At 39.5% G+C, this 18,009-nt stretch overlaps 1 protein-coding gene across 1 annotated transcript in view; it reads left to right on the top strand.

Moving 5' to 3' along the window:
• SKOR2 (SKI family transcriptional corepressor 2) overlaps positions 1–18,009 on the top strand; it is a 49,787-nt gene that overhangs the window by 14,153 nt on the left and 17,625 nt on the right. The window contains exons 3-7 of the mRNA XM_012725789.1: positions 22–510; positions 1,465–1,528; positions 1,914–1,988; positions 13,241–13,306; positions 13,684–13,782. Of these exons, the coding sequence (XP_012581243.1) occupies positions 22–510; positions 1,465–1,528; positions 1,914–1,988; positions 13,241–13,306; positions 13,684–13,782 (793 nt within the window). The remainder of the gene's footprint in view (positions 1–21; positions 511–1,464; positions 1,529–1,913; positions 1,989–13,240; positions 13,307–13,683; positions 13,783–18,009) is intronic.

The raw sequence follows: 18,009 nt of genomic DNA, 5'->3' as shown, positions 1-18,009 counted from the left end.
CCGCCGCCGCTGGCCCCGCAGCCGCACCACCGAGGCCTTCTGTCCCCCGGGGGCACCAGCTGCAGTTATCCCAGCGAGGACAGCTCCGAGGACGAAGACGATGAGGAAGAGGAGCAGGAGGTGGACGTGGAGGGCCACAAGCCCCCCGAGGGCGAGGAAGAGGAGGAGGAAGGTCGAGACCCTGAAGAAGAGGAGGAGGAAGACGAGGAGACTGGGGTTCTCCTAGGAGACCCCTTAGTCGGGGGCGGCCGATTCCTCCAGGGCCGAGGGCTGTCGGAGAAGGGAAGCAGTCGGGACCGCGCGCCCGCCGCCGCGGGCGCTTTCCCACTCACCCTGAACTCCTCCAGGCTGCTACCGGAGGACGCGAAACTGGGTGACCCTGGAGGCTCGGACCTGCCCCCGCCCCCGCCCCCGCCCCTGGCCTCCCAGAAAGCGGGTGGCGGCGGTAGCAGCAGCCCGGGCAGCCCCATCCACCATCCATCACTGGAGGAGCAGCCCTCCTACAAAGATGTAAATATCCCCTTTAGGCTCCTTCGAGCTAATTATTATTATTTAAATGCACCTTTAGGCTGAATCGGTTACATATGTGTAGGAAAGATGAATCACCAGATTTCCCCACAGAAATGAAATATTCAGTGTTCTGAAAGGGCCTCTTTCCTGCCAGTGGTCCTTTATAAAAATGTGGTTGTTGTTCTTTCTTGCAAAGCCTTTCAAAGGCTTCCTTTATTTAAGTTGACTGTCTGCAGAAATTGGAAAAGGCACCTTAATTGATCCAGGCCTTCCTCTACTCCACAAAACTCCTTACTTAGCCCCCTTAGTGGGTACAGTTGTTATCCCCCAGAAGTCGGGGTTTTCAATGCCCATTCTTCTCTTAGTTCAATGCCACCCTCCACCATGACCAAAGAAAGATTGAAAATTCTTAAATTCTGTTTTTCTGCAACTCCTTTAATCTAGAGTTGAGCCCAACAGCTCTCCAGCCACAGTGGACACTTTTATAAGCTACTGTGTCCACTAAAACAATAACACAGGCTGTTTCCAAACCATCTTCTCCCATCAGCTCCATCAAAGTGAAAGTACCTGGACTACTGAAGACCAAAGTTAAATTGAAGTAGCTTGACAGTCAGTGTTCACTCAAGTGTGCATAGAAAACCTTCTCAAGGACTTCAGAGTGAACTGAATCTGTCCTAATGTAGTGTGGAGTTGACAAATTACGTGTTGTGTTTATTTACAGAGCACAAATAGGTGTGTAGCTAATTAGCATACTCCTTAAAAGATAGTACAGGTACATGTAGTTGTACACATGTACTTAAGTACAGCTATTCAGAGAAGATAATCATGAAAAAATGATGTCTCCTGAGGGCTCCATGGAGTCACTTTTATTGATGCTTCTTCCTGCTGACTGTTGACATTAGCATATGGTTTGATCCAGGCATTGATTTGTGTGTCTAATTCTTCTCCACACAGAATCAGAAAACTAAGGAAAATAACCAAGTTATTTTATCTACAAAGGATGACAACAACTTTTCAGGTAAAAGAGAAATTGCCAGTTTTCTTTCCTGCGTTTTCTTTTATGCATTTAAACATTTCTCTGAGACTTCTGTGGGAATGACCTCCCACTCCCACCACTGTTTTGTGGGTTTTTATAGATGAACTTTAGGCCCTTCTTTGTTTGGTTGGTTTTGGTATTAGTTTATATTTTAAGGAACAGAACTTCTATAGTTTCCAAGGAATGGTAATTTTGCAAAGAACAGTGCCCACGCCCCCAATCTCAACATACCTCCTTGTGTGTAAATGATGTCAGCACTCTAGACATATACAAATACATAAATACAGGCTTAAAATTCTTGGATGTCTTTGTTTCCCCGCTTGTCAGTGCGATCACTTGTAGATTTTGTGTTTTTGTTTGATCCTAGATAAGAGCAAGGAGCATAGCTTTTTCATCACAGATACTGATGCTTCCGGAGGAGATTTTTGGAGAGAAAGATCAGGTAGGCTGGGAACAAACAGGAGGAATAAAATAGTCAGATGACAGAGAGAGGGACTGAAACTCATAATCAAAATACCAAATATTTAGTACAAGAGTAAAGAGTAAAAAAAAAAAAAAGAAAGAAAGAAAAATTCCTAGTAGATATAACTAAGAAAAACACAAATGGGGAAGCAGTGACATTAATAGCAATAAGATTATTAATTGCTGGGCATATTTCAGAAGAAAATTCAGAAATATATCAGGTTACACAATGAAACAGGCTGGAAAAGCATAAAATGACAATAATTGAAATGTTCTCTTAGAAACCTTCCATTAAAAAGGATCACAGCTTATTGCTTTTAATATCTGTCAGAAAGACATTAAAGGTGTTTTATGACATCTATGCCAACATTTATATTATCTCCATGATAATGATCTCTACACAAAATGTATAATACATTTACAAAAATTACATTATACAAATTAAATGAAACCACCTTTTACTGATTGCTAAATGTCTCCAAGGGGTTTGGGAAAGACGTGATTAGAAGTTTTGATACTAAGTTGTCTATTGCAGTGTCTTAAGGAGAGGGTTTTGTTTCTTGGGAAAAAGGAATCTAATTTTCCATTTATGTAATGCAAACTGCCTTGGCTTTGACTATTCACGGTTAATTGACTGTCAAACGAGGTTGTTATCCTGCGGCAATGTCTGCAAATTTGCCTGTCAAATGAGACAGAGAGAGCAAGCTAGGAAGTGAGGGAGAGGGAGAGAGAGTGGTGTGGGGAGCAGAAATGAAGAAAATAGGATCTTAAACGAATCTTATATAACAGCAAAATACAATGAAAAAGGTCTCCAAACCTTTGTTTTTATTTTCTCATCAAGGAAGCTCCCTGATATTTTAAATGGCAAAAGGTGAATACCAATTTCCATGAAGAAAAAAAAAATAGTTTGCTATAGCATGAGAAGAAAGCTTCATATGTTTAAGATATTTCCAAGTTACTTCCTATAGATATTCTACAAATACATTCTATAAATGAATATATCCTATATATATATTGATCAACATCCACTTTTGGCTGACCATGCTAAGGAGTTACTAAGAAAATTATGTGGCATATCATTTGTTCCTGGTCACTTGGAATAGACACAGATACACAATGCTGGCTTCTTTTGCATTCCGGCTTCCCCTGTTAGTTAGTGTATTTTAAATATTTTTATTATTGTCATTTCCATACATTAAAGCCTTAGGCCCTTGGAAAATTCATAAAGTTAACTGTCATGCTTTGCTCTTAGTGTCAAATATGACAAAATTATTAAATGTGGTTTTTCTGTTAGAATCTGAAGGGTACAGTGAAAAGTCACAAAGGCAATGTTCATTTGCCCAGAAACTACCTCCTCCCGCGTGTGATAGTTCACAAAATTGAGGCCTGAAACGGAAAGGATTGCTACCAAGAAATTTCTAATGGGTTTGCACACACTCACAAAAAGGTTTCTAATTCTGTTCAATTGATTCCATAATATCTAGCCATTTCCCAGACAGTTCTAGCTAGTCAATTGCTTTTGTTTGTTGGATATATGTAGAAATTAATAGCCACTGGAAGCAACACATTCATGAATATGAAAAAACAATTTTAGAAATACTCCGCAGCCCCAGATCAAATGATATTTAGCAGCTCTATATAGCTAAAAATAGATTTAAAAGTAGCCCAATTTCTCCCATGCCTGCAAACCACAGATGGGAGTCTCTTTTGCACTCTAGTGAATGCAAATTAATTGAGGCTGTTTCAACAGCTGAAGTGGATGGAGACCTTTGCTTGGTGGTGCTGTACAACCAATGAGCACTAGAGAATTCCCTTTCCTCCTTCCAACATAGACAAGCCTCAGAAAGAGAGCTAAAAAGCCATGTCATGTCTTACTGGCACTGTCAATAACTTCATGTGGAAGAACTCTGATTTGTTTTTGTTTTATTTTATGTGTGACCCTAATTTGTGAGCAGGCCCATGAAGCCCAAAGCTCAATAAAATGAAAAACTATCATGTAGTAGTGACTGTATTTTTTTTAAATAACGTAACCCATTTGGAGGCAGGACAAGGACCCCACTTTCCATTTACTAATCTTAACACAGGCTATAATTTAGTAATATTGAAAATAATAGGGTATCATTTATATGCCTTCATTTGAAGGTTGTTTTTGATGGCCTACGTTCAGATTTTTTTGCTTTGTAGTTGGATGTTGGTGATACTAAAGTTCAAATCACAGTAAACTTGTACTTAATATAAAATCACATATTTAGGGAATAATTTGCAGCAGGCCATATACTTCATCTAGCTAATTAATAAACCATCAGAAATCTGTGTTAACCTCTAAAATACTTGGGTATGTTTTTGAAGGAAATTAAACTCAAATTCTGAAAATCTGAATGTACATAGCGTTTCAAGAGGTAGCAATGATTTTCACAAAATGTTGAGATAACTGCTGTTTTAATCGTCAAATTTAAAGTCATTTTCATAGGTTTAATGAGAAAATCCAAATTCCAAAGCCTGAAATAATTTCTTTTTTAGGGACTTTCATTCCTTGATTGCTCTTAACAGCTAGTACTCAAAATTTTTATAAAAATTTAAGTTAACATTTCAACAGATGTGCAAACCCATTGGAAATCTAAATGTATTAGGGCATACTGATTTTTACAGCAAGTGATATTCTCTTCAGTTCATGTTTTACAGCAGTCTATAGATCGGTTAAAAACTGGATTTCTCTTCTTCATCTTTCTCCTATTTGGCATTCAGTGTGAAAACAGGCTCCTCCAGGGTTTGGAAACAGTTTGGTACCCCCATATTTAGTAAGTTTAGTAAACCCTGAAAAGCCATCAAGGATGGAAGGCAGAGTAGATCAAAACCAGAGACTCCATCGTTGTTTGATATTCAGATGGAAATATAAATTCCAGGAGGACGGAAGTGAAAGTGTAGGCAGGATTGGGGTTCACATAAAAATTCCACAGCACCTGGAGCTCAGGGCAATACAGTCAATAGTTATGTTGGTAATAACACTTTGTCATACTATTGATATATTACTAGTTCCTTGCTCACAATAATTAATTTGATACACACTCCCAGAGAAACTTGTCCCACATTGATTTTCCATATTACAATTTTATTCTCACATTATTCAGGGAAGTGTGTAGGTAGTAGGTTATGTCATATTATTATCCTGTATTGAATAGAAGACAAAACTTGGAAAGGCTGAAAACGTATGATTGAAATGAACATATGTGCAGGTGACGAACACAGTCTGTTAAATTTTTCTTGGAATCTGGCATCACAAGAACTTTATCTTTATGGTTCCTTTGCTGAGAATGTGGCAGTGATGTTTGAAACACCAAAAAGTATGAAAAAGTTTCTGATGTGGGACTTACCCTCTGTTCCTTGGGCTATCCAGGTTTGTTGGAAGATGAGCTCATTCATTCTCTTCATATTGAAATACACATTTGAAAAAAGTCCGGAGTGAGCAAGCGTGGATCTACATTTTGATATTAATGTGTTTACTTGTGATCAGATCCCAAGAATCCATTCATTTGGAAATTGACCAAATAGCCAGCTTATCCAGCAATATTTTGAATGTTTATCATTTGCTGCTTTGAAGTGGTAATGCTAATAGAATGTTTTATGCAGTATGTCCTGCTTTTTAATGGAGATTTTTCTCCCCTTGCAACAACTCTTAACTTCCAAGTCTACATAATGCCAATCATTTGTTTATTTATTTGGTTACTCCACAAATACTCCCTAATGCCTACTGTATCCACACAGGTAGTTTGTTAGCCTCTAGGGATTCAGGGATAGAATCAATACCAGCCCCTTACTCTAAAGTTGCTTTCAATTGAAAGGCGGGGACAGATAAGCTGTCAGGCAGTATGAATACAATAACAGAGGTCCGCACAAAATACCATTCCATAAGGTTTACAGAAACATACGTCCCTTTCACCAGTGTTTAACTTGGTCATTATTATTAGAAAATACCAGCATTTTACTTCAGGACCTCTGCAGTAAAACAGAAGAATGAAATGCCTTTTAAACTACCCAGTAAGTCAGCATACAATTTCTTTTTTATGATTTTTTTCACTCAAATAATAATCGTAAGTGTAGCTTAGCAGGTACTTTCTATGACCTTTCTCTAAACAAGTAAGACTACAGATTATTTCTAAGTGATCAATAATTGTTTTAACTGACCCCTCATGCAAATTCATTTTGGCAACAATACCTCATCCCAGACAGTTTTTTAGTTTATCATTTTAATTAAGTGTAGCCTTCTTTCACCTTATTGGTAACTGTTACTTTTCAGCAATTTCAGAGAGATTACATTTTAAAATAGTGTTTTAAAACTTCCCTGTAAGTGGTGGTGAGCCTTACATACCGCAGATTTTGCATTTCTGTGTAATTAGAGGGACCAAATATGAAATTTTTAAGCAACCAAAAATCCCCCCAGAAGCCAATAGAACCTTTATCTATAGATCTCTTTAAAATTATACCCATGGCTAGGCTTAAAGCCAAGCGTATAGATTAGGGGGATGGTAGTTTGGTCAAAATATTACCTACTCAAAAATATAAATGACAGCATTTTGCTTGCAATCCCAGAGTAAGGTTTTGCATATCCATTTTGAATAACTTTAGTGAAGTTAAGTGATTTGAAATTGAATGCAGTGGGGTAAGCTGGTGAGACAGCTCAAAGCTATTGCAGGTCAAGGAAATCATGAGAAGTGGAGTCATCCCACTCTGAATCCCTTTCATTGTAGACGCCAGTGCCATTGCCCTCAGAGTCCGGCTGCATCTTGTTATATGTATAGAAGTTTTAAAATCAATTTGATTTTCACTGGTATGATTCTCTAGTGTACTTAATATGCTATGGACGGATTTCTGAGAATAGTAAGAAGCACTTACACTTCTCATGAATATATAGCAGATGAGGCACTGTGATTTATTATTCCATTCTATTTCAGAACATGCTTATGATTTTTTTAAAAAAGGAAGAGAAGAAGAAAAATTCTAAAAAGCACAGGCTAGTAGGCCTGAGTTAGAGTCCTCTCACGGAAGAAAGGACTTTGGGTAAACCCTTTGACTACTTCAGGCCTTAGTTTATCCTCCTGTGAAATTAGATAAGACTACCACTACTGCCAACATTTTTATGAACAATGAATTTTGACTTCTTTTAATATGTATAATCAAAATTAAATAATCTTCATATTTCAGATGCCAGTTTCTTTTTACTTATGAAAAAATCCCTTCTTATTAATAAAAAATTTTTTCTAAGTATTTGAAAATCAAGGAGAGAGAGGACAATGAAAAAAACTCTCCAGAAAAAAAAATTTAAATAAAATTAACTGGCAACAAAAGTTCTAAAAATCAAGAGAATTCTAAATAAATTCCAGATTCTTTAATCAAAGATATTTGATATACTGATTCAAGCAGCAATGTGTATGTAACTCACCATAAATTTTGATCGTGGATTGTATGTTTTGCCTGAACTCGTAATTTACTCTTAATGCCACCAGTAGTAATCCTACCCTTGACCTTTTTTTTTTTTTTTTCATCAGTGGAGTTAATATTTAGTTAGTTCATTCTATAACTTCACCTGTGGTCATGATTTCCTTTTTTCTTCTGTTCTGTAGCCTCACTGAATGTGCCAAGTATGAGAGAAAGAGTAAGAGTTTAATGTAGAATTTAACACCAAAAAATTAGCCAAAGTCTGTGTCCCATTGATAGAGGAGAAAATTATTTAACCTTGCTTTCTGGATAATTGGTTTTTTAATGCCTTGATGCAAAGTGTTTTTAAAATCTTCTCTAAACCTCATGTTGTACTAAATTTTGCTTACTCTTAAATGTACTAGTTAGACTAACTGTAGATTAATTGTAGCCACATCAAAATTGTGCCTTTAAGGTAGATTGTTAGAGGAAGAGAAAATTTAAAAATTCCAGCAGATCTAATTTAAAGTCAGATCACAAGATTTTAAAATACACAGCACTTAAACATGTATAAATGGATCCTCTGTCCTAAGGAGACCAGGCCCTTGCAGGGCTTGTTGGGGGACCCGAGGGCATGGCATCTGTGGCAGCCATAAGAAGAGATTGCAGTTTCTAGAACAGATCACACCTTCCCTTCCAGGATAGGCTTCTCTGGACACTTATGGTAGCACAGGAGTCCCATGAACTAGAGAAACATCTGGATGCTACAATTTTCATTTTTCATCCAAACAATAGAATACATGTATATCCTATGCACAGACACAACTCAAACTAAAATAGTTTCACTTGCAAAATTTACCCTGAGTGCGAGATGAAATAACATTCTTTCTTTTTATAAACGGAAATACTCTCTCTAAATATTTTCCACCAAGTATTGTCAACCACAGTCCTGGGGCAACACAAAGACCCTTTCAGTGATAAGCAGCTTGCTAGTCCCTGGGGCTGCTGATAGGGCAGCTCTCTCCCAGCCAGCAAGCCCTGGCTGCAGATTTGAGGGAGAATTTAAGAGAGAAATAGTCAGGGGAGACCAGGAGACCAGCTGGAGAGGGAAAGGAGAAGGAAGGGGAATGATTGAGTCTCCATAGAAGTGGGTAGATGCCTAAGTGTTGGCTCGTCATCCAACTGCCAGGTTTTTCCTAGTGTACCCTGTAAGTGTAGAGAGGATATCAAATAAACAGTGACACTGAATGCCAGGTTAGTTTAAGAACAGTCATAACCACTCCATCAGCTTTTCCTCCTGACCAATAAGCAGGCATCTGGCCTACTCACTTGGCTCTTAAAATTAAATGAACTCTAAAATGTGAAGTACTTTTGCAGTTGGAGACACTAGTGTGCATATTAATATTGTCATGTGTTGGTTAAAATTCAGTGTTGTGGGTTTTCTTGTCTCTGAAAGAAATTTTCAAAATGTCAGCTGGGAACAATAACCAAACATCACAAACTTACCCAGTAAATTAAACTATAGAATAGTCAGAGCTGAAAGTGAATCAAAATGTGCTTTTATCATTCATTGGATAAGTCAGTCTTTAAAAACCCCTTACAACAACTCAGGTCTTGTGGTACCATTCATTTATATTTCTTTCTTTTTTTCCCCATTCATTTATATTTCTTCTCCAAACCAAATGCTCTGCATTTGTCCACAAACCTGGTTGAATTAAATTCAGGGCAACAAGGTTCTTGGAAGAGGTGGGGCATGTGTCCAGCAGGATCTCCCTACCCTTGGCCTGTTTTTGAGTTATGGAAGACCAGACTAGTATAGTGGAAACACTGGAATGTGGGATACAGAGTGTCAAAGTAAGGACAACCAGACAACAGCATTTAGAATTTCAACCTAGGAAGGAATACAATAGACCAGCAATATTCACAGAAGCTGGGAAAGGTTTCACAGAATAGAGGCATGGCATTCTGATTTTAGATGGAGGGAGAGGAAGAGGGGGGTATCTTAGGCAAGAGAAGCCACATAAGAAAGACACAGCCAGCAGGTGTGGAAAGTAAATGCCCAACTAGAGCAATAGGTTTGTTTTTGCTGATAAAGACAAGCTAACTCGGGTGGGACAAGGCAATGGGAAACCTGGGAGGCTCTGCGGGAGGAATTTAGAGTGGATTCTGCCATATGGGGCTTGGGGAGCCATTGCAGGTGCTTGGGCAGAGGTGTGCCAAGATATTCCTAAGACAGGACCCTTGGAAAGGAGATGCTAATGAATCTGTTGCCTCTTTTTCTAGTCTGGGTATTTCAGTCTCCTCTTTTGTAGCTACTGCTCAGTTCTGCTTCGGCATGGCATAGTCTCACATCCAGATTCAAATGTCTATGTGAGGGCAGAACCAAAGATGGGGGGAACCTGGAGTAGAATGTTATTCTGTAATATTGGGAGTGCCTACTGCTGGAGAACCTAGAAGGTTCAGGAAAGCAGGACCATGTGTATTATCAGAGGCTGCACTCAACGCTGCCTCAGCTCCCCAGGGCCAGCAGGATTGATGGGCAACTATGCTGGTCACTGTGAAGTGGTCCAGAGAACGTGAGCTTGTAGGGTGCTGATGGAGACATTTTCCCAAGCGGCTGCCCATGCCCCAATTACCCTTTACTCTTCAACTTTAAGCCAAAGATTTTCTTTTACAGTCTGATTTAAAGATATGTCTTAAGCCAGGCCTCCAAGATACATGTTCCTTCCACATTATGTTTCTCTCCTTTAATGCTGCGCAGTTAAGATCTCTATACCCAGAGATCTTTTTGCAACTTTTTTTAAAGGGGGGAGAAACCAGATTGGGAAGAAATTCACTTTATTCATTTTGGGAAAGTAAAATGCATCTCACTTGATGGAATATTTATAAAAATTGGAAGTTCATTGTCAACTAAATCTCATTTATTTAATCTAGTATTACACTGCTTTTTTTTTTTTTAAACCAGATGGAAAACATTAGCAGTAATAGTGAACAACCATATCCAGGCTCCCAGAGGTCATTTTTTAACCACCATTAACAATCTGGTTTCACAGATTAGTAATATACAAAAGGCGATGGTCCAGTAAAAGATACATAAAAGGCAGCTGAAGCTCCTTTGCCCCTTATTTACCAAACATTATCTCCTTTTAAAAAATCACATTTATAAGTGAGACAGTTATAAAAAGTGGCAGATTTACCCAGAAGTTGCAGCAAAATATTTGTTTGAAATAGACACTGATGCAAAAGAAAAGCTTATTGTTAATGTCATCAGTAGATTTCCCTGTGGCTAATGTAGTTTCCCGTTACTACTTGTTTAATGGTTTCATACCTATGTAAACCTCTTAACTGTAGAAAGGAAATGCATTATTGTGTATCATAGTTTATTTTTATTTAATAACCTAATTAAAATACATTATAAAATAAACAGTCCACACAATATGCTCACGAATAATAATAAAAAAAAAACTTCTAAACTTGCCCATTCAGAAACAAATGGTCTCATTTAAATCCTTTTTTGAGTGATTGGAAAAGCTGTAGAAGGACAAAGTCTCATTATGCCTGTGGACTGCTGCATGTATTTGTGCACACTCATTTCTCCTCTTGTTCAGATCCAGTATCAATGGCTGAAACTTCTGTGCTTTTAAAGGGTTAACTGAGAATACACATAACAGCATATGATAGGCATTTTCTTCCATTTCAAAATACTGTTACTTTGGGTTTACAAAATTATGATTTGTTATCAACCTCCAAGTTACTCTTATTTCAGGTACTAGTATTTTTTTTTAACATTTATTTATTCATGAATACAGAGCTGGAATACAGGCCAGAGGTGCAGGGGTGGTGAAAGGATTCACCAGAGACAGAGTGGGGAGCAGAACGGGCAGATAGATGAAGTACACTGCTGAGGAGAACAGTGGGAGGGTCAGGAGAGGTCTGCCACACCATGTGGGTCACCTCCAGGGTGGGGATCAAACTCATGCTGAAGTGGCTTTAGCTTCTCAGTGCTGTGCTTTAAACCCGCTGCGCCACCAGGGAGGGCCTAGATACTGGTATTTTATAAGAATTATACTGAGGTCAAGATTTAAAAGACTTCACAGATATTTCCTCATTATGTTCTTATTCTATGGAGAAGGAAAAAAAGGTACTAAAATTCAAGAGCCTGTAGCAAGAAGTCACATCCGAGATGAGAGTGTGAAAGAAGCTGTGCAAATATGATCTTGGTAGTAGAGAAAATGCTGCTAGGGAACCATGGACATTATTGTCCTAGTGATGGGGAACCAGGCAAAGCTCTTTCTCCTAGCTATACACATATGCAGGGATATTTGCATATGTGCATAGTTACATATAAGTATTATACACACACGTGCGCACACAGGCACACATCCTTCATCAGGTGGATTGCAGAGTTGCTGTTTTTATCATCACACTGGAGGGTTTCCTGTCTGTCCTTGATACCATAGGACCTACTCAGGAGATATTGTTTCCTTTTTTGAAGAAATTTTACCTTGACAGCGAAATTTCCCAATATTCCTACAAGTGCTTGGGGCCATTACATTCCATTTTTGCTGAGGAAGAGAAATGAATAAACGGTGAGGAGAGAATTGAAATGATACATTCTGAACTGTGCTATAATTTAGAATTTACAAGCTCCTGGGGTCCCTTTCAGTGGCAACCAGACACTTTATGGCATACCTGGTATGTGTTCACTGGGCAAGGCACTGGGCATGCGGGAAGACTATGGCAGGCCCACCTGGTAGACAGGAAGGTGACTGAGCATACTGCAGCAGGAGCCATGGGAGCCGCTAATCCAATGCTAACGCACCCTGTCCACCTGCGGAGAAGGAGGACATCCATGGAACCTCAGTGCATCTTTGTCTTTGGATAGAAGTGAAAAGCTAACTCAACTATGTGAATAGCTGAAGATAGGAGGTTGAAACCTGCAAAATAAATTTGGATTAGCTGAATGATTGAATTTATTTGATTTATTTATCTTTTCTGAGTTAGAGAGACTCAATTTATGAGTGGAGGTAAGTACATTTTCTTAGATGTCCATCATTCTAGTTAGCACATAAACAAAATAAATGAAACAATCTAAAATTTATCTCCAGTATAGTTTCTGTTGTCAAAGACAGTAGCTAAGCAACTATCAGTGAGTGTGTGAATATGACGAAGTAACATGAGATAACTTCATATCTCTGTCACAGATTGATGTCTTTTCTCTCAATTATTAGGAAACTATCGATTATTAAGAAATTATTAGGAAATCATGCTCAATTATTAGGAAATCGCTCCAGGCTTATAATCACTCCAAGCACCCAAAGACAACAGGAGACTCCAAATTCCCACTGGTTTTTCACTGCCCCAAATTTTGGCATTCCAGGAAGGGAAGAGGCTTCCGTTTCCATGGTCTTAGGGAGCCTTCTGGTTAGTTGCCGACTTCTCCCTTCCAGAAGGAGTGGGACTCTGAATTTCTACCAGAATGTTGGTTGTGCAACCACCAACGTTGCCCACCCCAGCAATGACCTTCAGCAGCAAGGCTGGACAAGTGTGGGAGTGGAGCTGACTTTGGGACCCTGCTTTCAGGAAACTGCCTTCACAGGCAAGGTGCCCTCACCTTCTAGAGTTCGCAGCACCTTCTAGAGAGCCCCACCAAGGTCCAGAGGGATTGTGCACATGCAAATGAGGATAACATTTGGTTCTGAGAACTTCTGCCTTCAAGCTATGTTAAATAAGCTCTACCGCAAATAGTAAAAGAAAATGAAAACTTTCAGAAAATAGCCTACAGAAAACTAATATTTTTTCTCCTTTTTTTTTTTTAAGGTGAACACACTCAAGAAACAAATTCACCTCATTCACTCAAAAAGGATGTAGAAAATATGGGGAAAGGTAAGGAGTTTTCATTCTAGAGAACTTCTCTTAGCCTTAAAAGACTATAGAGATAATAGGAGGATATTTTTGTTCTGCTCCATATTTTAAGCTTGACAAGCAACATATGAATAATATATGGACCATTGGGTGGATATAATTGAGATTAATGCATACATATCAATCAATACATGACACTGTAATATAATACTTTAAAATAATATATTACATTGATTTATATTCATGGATTTCTGCACAAAATCTATCCTATGTCTATGCAACACTTTTTAAGCTGGTAAAATATTTTGTCTTATAATAATAAATTGCCATATATAACAGTTCTCTGGAGAGTTATTTGTAAAGATTAGTAAAATGACTCTTCTTTTTTTCTTTATTAGAAGAACTTCAGAAGGTTTTATTTGAACAAATAGATTTACGGAGACGACTAGAACAAGAATTCCAAGTCTTGAAAGGAAACACATCTTTTCCAGTATTCAGTAAGAAATCACTTTTGTTTCATTATATTTATAATACTTGATAAAACTCCTTTTAGTAAGCTTAAGAAGATACTGCTAAGTATTAAGTAACTATATAAAATTCTACAGTCTTCCCATGGTTTCTGTTTAAATATTCAGAAATTTTGGTCTCTTATTTATGCTTTGAATCTGTTCAGTGATAAAATGTCTTGTCAAAACATTTTAAACATTACTGTTTTGTTACATGTATATCTTTATGCATCTATTGTTTGTATTTCAAATACATATGAAGTACACCATTACATAGGTAGGTATATTTAAGTATTGAAGTGTTTTTAGATTTTTTTGTAAAACAAAATAATTAGTTGGGTATTTTTTTCTTTGAAAGTAGTGGGGGAAAGGAAAATTACTTTTTATTCTCCCATAATACTGGAGAGCTGACTCGTGTTTAAAGTAGATATAAATATGAAGATTTTAAATAACTCCAGGTACATCTACCTATTTTATTAGTTTTAATTAGTATGGTTTCAGTAGTTTTGGTTCTTGATCCATATTGAATGTTAAAATTCCATCCTAAATTTGGAGGCTGAAGAGGCTGTGTTGTAAAAAATGTTGGTTGGACTCCCAGAGTGCAGGAATTTCACACTTTATGCGAGAAGTCCAGATTTCTAAAAACCACAGCACTGAACATTTGGACAAACATCCCAGTAGTGTTTTTTCAAAATTTTTGAAGTTTCATTTAATTATAATCCCCTCCCCAAAGACAGGGAAATAGGAAGAAAGCACATGTAACTGTGTATTTCAAATTCTATGAATTTCATATTGAATTTTCTGGACCTTTTTATAATAGGTCATTGTGTCCCTTGTCACTAATCTAAGCATTGCAAAATTCATGTTGGCTTTTGGTGCGAAGAGTCAGAGGTCTGAAAGAATTTTCATCCATTGTGACAATTTTAAGAATTGTGCATGACTGCATTCACCAGGTCTTCTCAAATGTAATTGGCATGACAGAAAGATATGCCCTCTCAGTGTTTTTGACTAGTACCAGGTTTTCTGTGACATGTCATTCTAGGACCAGGAAGAACAGTGGGGTCTGCCAAGTTTGTGATCTTGGGCGCCCACCTGGGAGGTTGGGAATTCAGGGTGCTCGGTATTTTGAATTCAGTGGATGCCTGCTCAGGCTTTGGAAAAAGTTCTAGCAGTAGAGAATGGCCAGCAGTTTCTGAGGGGCTGTTGGGACCCCCCCCCACCCCCCCGGATATTTGTAGCTTCAAGAGAAAGAGAAACATTAAAATGCCTTTGAAATCTTTAAAAATCTGATGCTTCCAAAGGATCCAGAAATCTCTAACTTACAAAACCGCAGTGAGCAGGCCCTGAAGGACTTGTTTCCCTTCTAAGCTGATGCTGACCCCTGAGAGCTCACATACCTGCTTTCAGATCCAGCAGATGAGAACAAGTCCCGAGACACCCTCCGCTGCCCACCTAACTCCCCATGCAGCTGGTGTACTGCGATTAACCATTAATAAAAGCTAATCAATCACTTCTAAGGAATAAGTAATTTATACATTTTCCTTATTAGCTGCTCTGCTAATATAAAGGTGTCTATATTCTTCGTTTTTAAAAAAAAAATTTAAATGGTTAGGGGCCTCCCTTATGGCTCAAGGTGTTAAAGCCCAACATTAGGAAGCCGTCCGCAGCCACTGCAGCATGAGTTCAATATCTGGCCAGGGAGGTGACTCACATGGTGCATCAGACCTCTCCTGTCTTGTCTGCTGCTCCCCTCAGCAGTGTACTTCAGTAGATCCCCCTGTTCTGCTCCCCACTCTGTCTCTGGTGAATCCTCTCACCCCTGCACCTCTGGCCTATACCCAGTTCTTATATGCATAAATAAATAAACTATTTTTTTTATAAAATCAGGGTGGTTAGTACAACAAGCCAATCTCTATTCAGACCTATCATTTATCCCCTGATCTGAATGAAAATAGGTCCTTTGTGATTGCCACACATATGAAATACTTCAACCAAACGACAACAAACTTCCCTCTTTTCCTCTACAATCTACTCTGCTGACCAAGGAAGTGGCATGCATGTATGTATGTGCCCAAGTTTGAATAATGCGTGGTTTAGACATACCACAAAGAGGCAGTTAATTTCACACCAATAAAAAATAGCAAATGTTAAATAAATGCAAGAGGTGGTGAGGCTAGCAGACAGATTTGGATTGACTAAAATGGAGAAGGGAAAAGGCAACATGTAAAGCCACCTCAGAGGGAGCATAGACAGTCCCTGCCAGGGTTTGCAGTACTTTTTACTAGAAGGTGGTCAGATATCTAAGCCTCGATGCCTAAACTCAGTCCACTTCAAACGCGGTGTGGCCTGTGTCGATTGGGGACCCAGGGTCAAAGTCACCCAGGCCAGCGCTCACCTGGAGTCCCGCTACTTCCTGATTAGAGGACTTTGGAAAGGTGAAACTGGTGTTTCTGAGCATTACTGAGGGCTGCAGGGTTGAATCTGGTAGTGGAGAGGGTTAGTAAAAGATTAGAGGAAGGAAGAGGAGGGAGTAAAAGAGGAGGAATAGGGAAATGTGGAGGAGGAGGAAGGAAGGAAGGAAGGGGAGGAAGAAGAGGAGGGAGCAAATCTCGATACTTGGGAGGCAGAATTTGGGGGGATAGAACAGGCACGTCTCTACATGCACAAATACTTCTGCATGACACTGGTGAGGAAATAGAGAGGAAAGGAAGATTTTAAATAGCAGGGCAAAGGAGGCATTTAGTATTAGGGTGCGGGCTGCTGCCGCCTCCAGCTTTACCCACTGACTCCCCTGCTGAGTGGCTTTAGGCAAGTAAGCTAACCTCCTTTTCAACCATAAAACACTACTACTACCTTCCTCCTGAGGTTGCTGAAAGAGTGAGATGTAGTAAAATGTTTAGCATAGTGAGTGACCAATCCATAGTCATGGGAGTTATGCTGTTCATACCATTGTAAAGTTGCTACTTCTATTCCTGCAGGGACTTGATAGTAAATCAGCTGATATTAGAAGCCAGGACTTTTACAGATTTATTGGGTTGTCGTTTAGAAGTGTGGAACAGGCAGCGACACTGGTTTTGAGACCAGACCATAAGTCTAGGTGACAAACTGGATAGGACATGAAGCGGGAGGTGAGGAGAGCATCTCCAGGAAAGGTGTGTGAAATGTAATCTACAACAGGGAAATGGGGATTGTATTTGGAGGGCATGGATGAGGTTCTGCACCGTCCTCAAGGCTACTCTAAGGACGTTGTTCAGCGTCAGTCGTGTTCAGTCAGTCAGGAGTAAACGGTGAAGGAGCCTGCCTCCAGAAGCCACCATTCCATTCTGGAGCGTCCATGAATGACTGGTCCCATTACCTGCAAGCTCTGATGGCACCAAAGCTCCCCACTGTGTCCACCTTCTCTGGAGAGTTTCTCCTGGTTCCCTTCCCCTCGGATACCCAATATTATGATAGCACCCACCCGCGGCTGTAGTTCTTTATTCATTGTTCTTTCTTCCCACTAACCATCAGTATAACCTCAGAGCCGGCCCTGAACCTGGGCCTTGCTAAGACTGAAAAATACGGCAGCAAAGGGAGCTCATCCTTTCCCTCTCAACCCCCTCTGCCCCCATTACAGCACACCCAGGGTTCTCACTTCTCTTCCCCACTCTGTCCCATCCTTCCCATTCTTCCTAAAACTCTACCTTTGCTTCAAGCATTTATAGTAAGCTATTGTTGCAGACTGTATGTGTCTAATTTAACTCCTAACTGACTCTCAGAAGCCTCCATGACTGCACCACCCTGCTCTGCCCTGTTATTTCTACCTGGCCTGCTCAGCTCCACTTACCTGCAGGCTGTTCTCTCACTTTCTGCCTCTGCAAACTCTGCTCTGATCTGGACACCCCCTTTACCCCCAGCCAGCACCCCTCATCATGCAGGACATTCAAGTCCCTCCACCCCCAGGAAGGCTGCCCACTGTGTTCAGTTCTAGTTCTTCTGTGTGTTTGTGTTGACTCCTGCCCTTTCACACAGGCTGCCCTCCTCTGCCCTGAGGGTTTGTCCCCAGGCCCAGCCCACACAGTACCTGCATGTTGTGGGCACATTACATCCTGTCAGTAAATGGTTGTTATACATTTTGGTATCATATTCAAAAAGAATAAACTGACAACAGAGGATGAGACTGAATCACTGATAACTGTGGTATTGAAACAGGAAATTTCCCAAGTCTGCTGCTTAGAT

The sequence above is a fragment of the Condylura cristata genome, unplaced genomic scaffold (assembly GCF_000260355.1).
Source record: "Condylura cristata isolate star-nosed mole 26May11 unplaced genomic scaffold, ConCri1.0 scaffold00016, whole genome shotgun sequence".
Lineage (NCBI taxonomy): Eukaryota > Metazoa > Chordata > Mammalia > Eulipotyphla > Talpidae > Condylura > Condylura cristata.
Note: the sequence above shows the minus strand (reverse complement) of the source record. Positions and strands in the feature narration are given on the sequence as shown.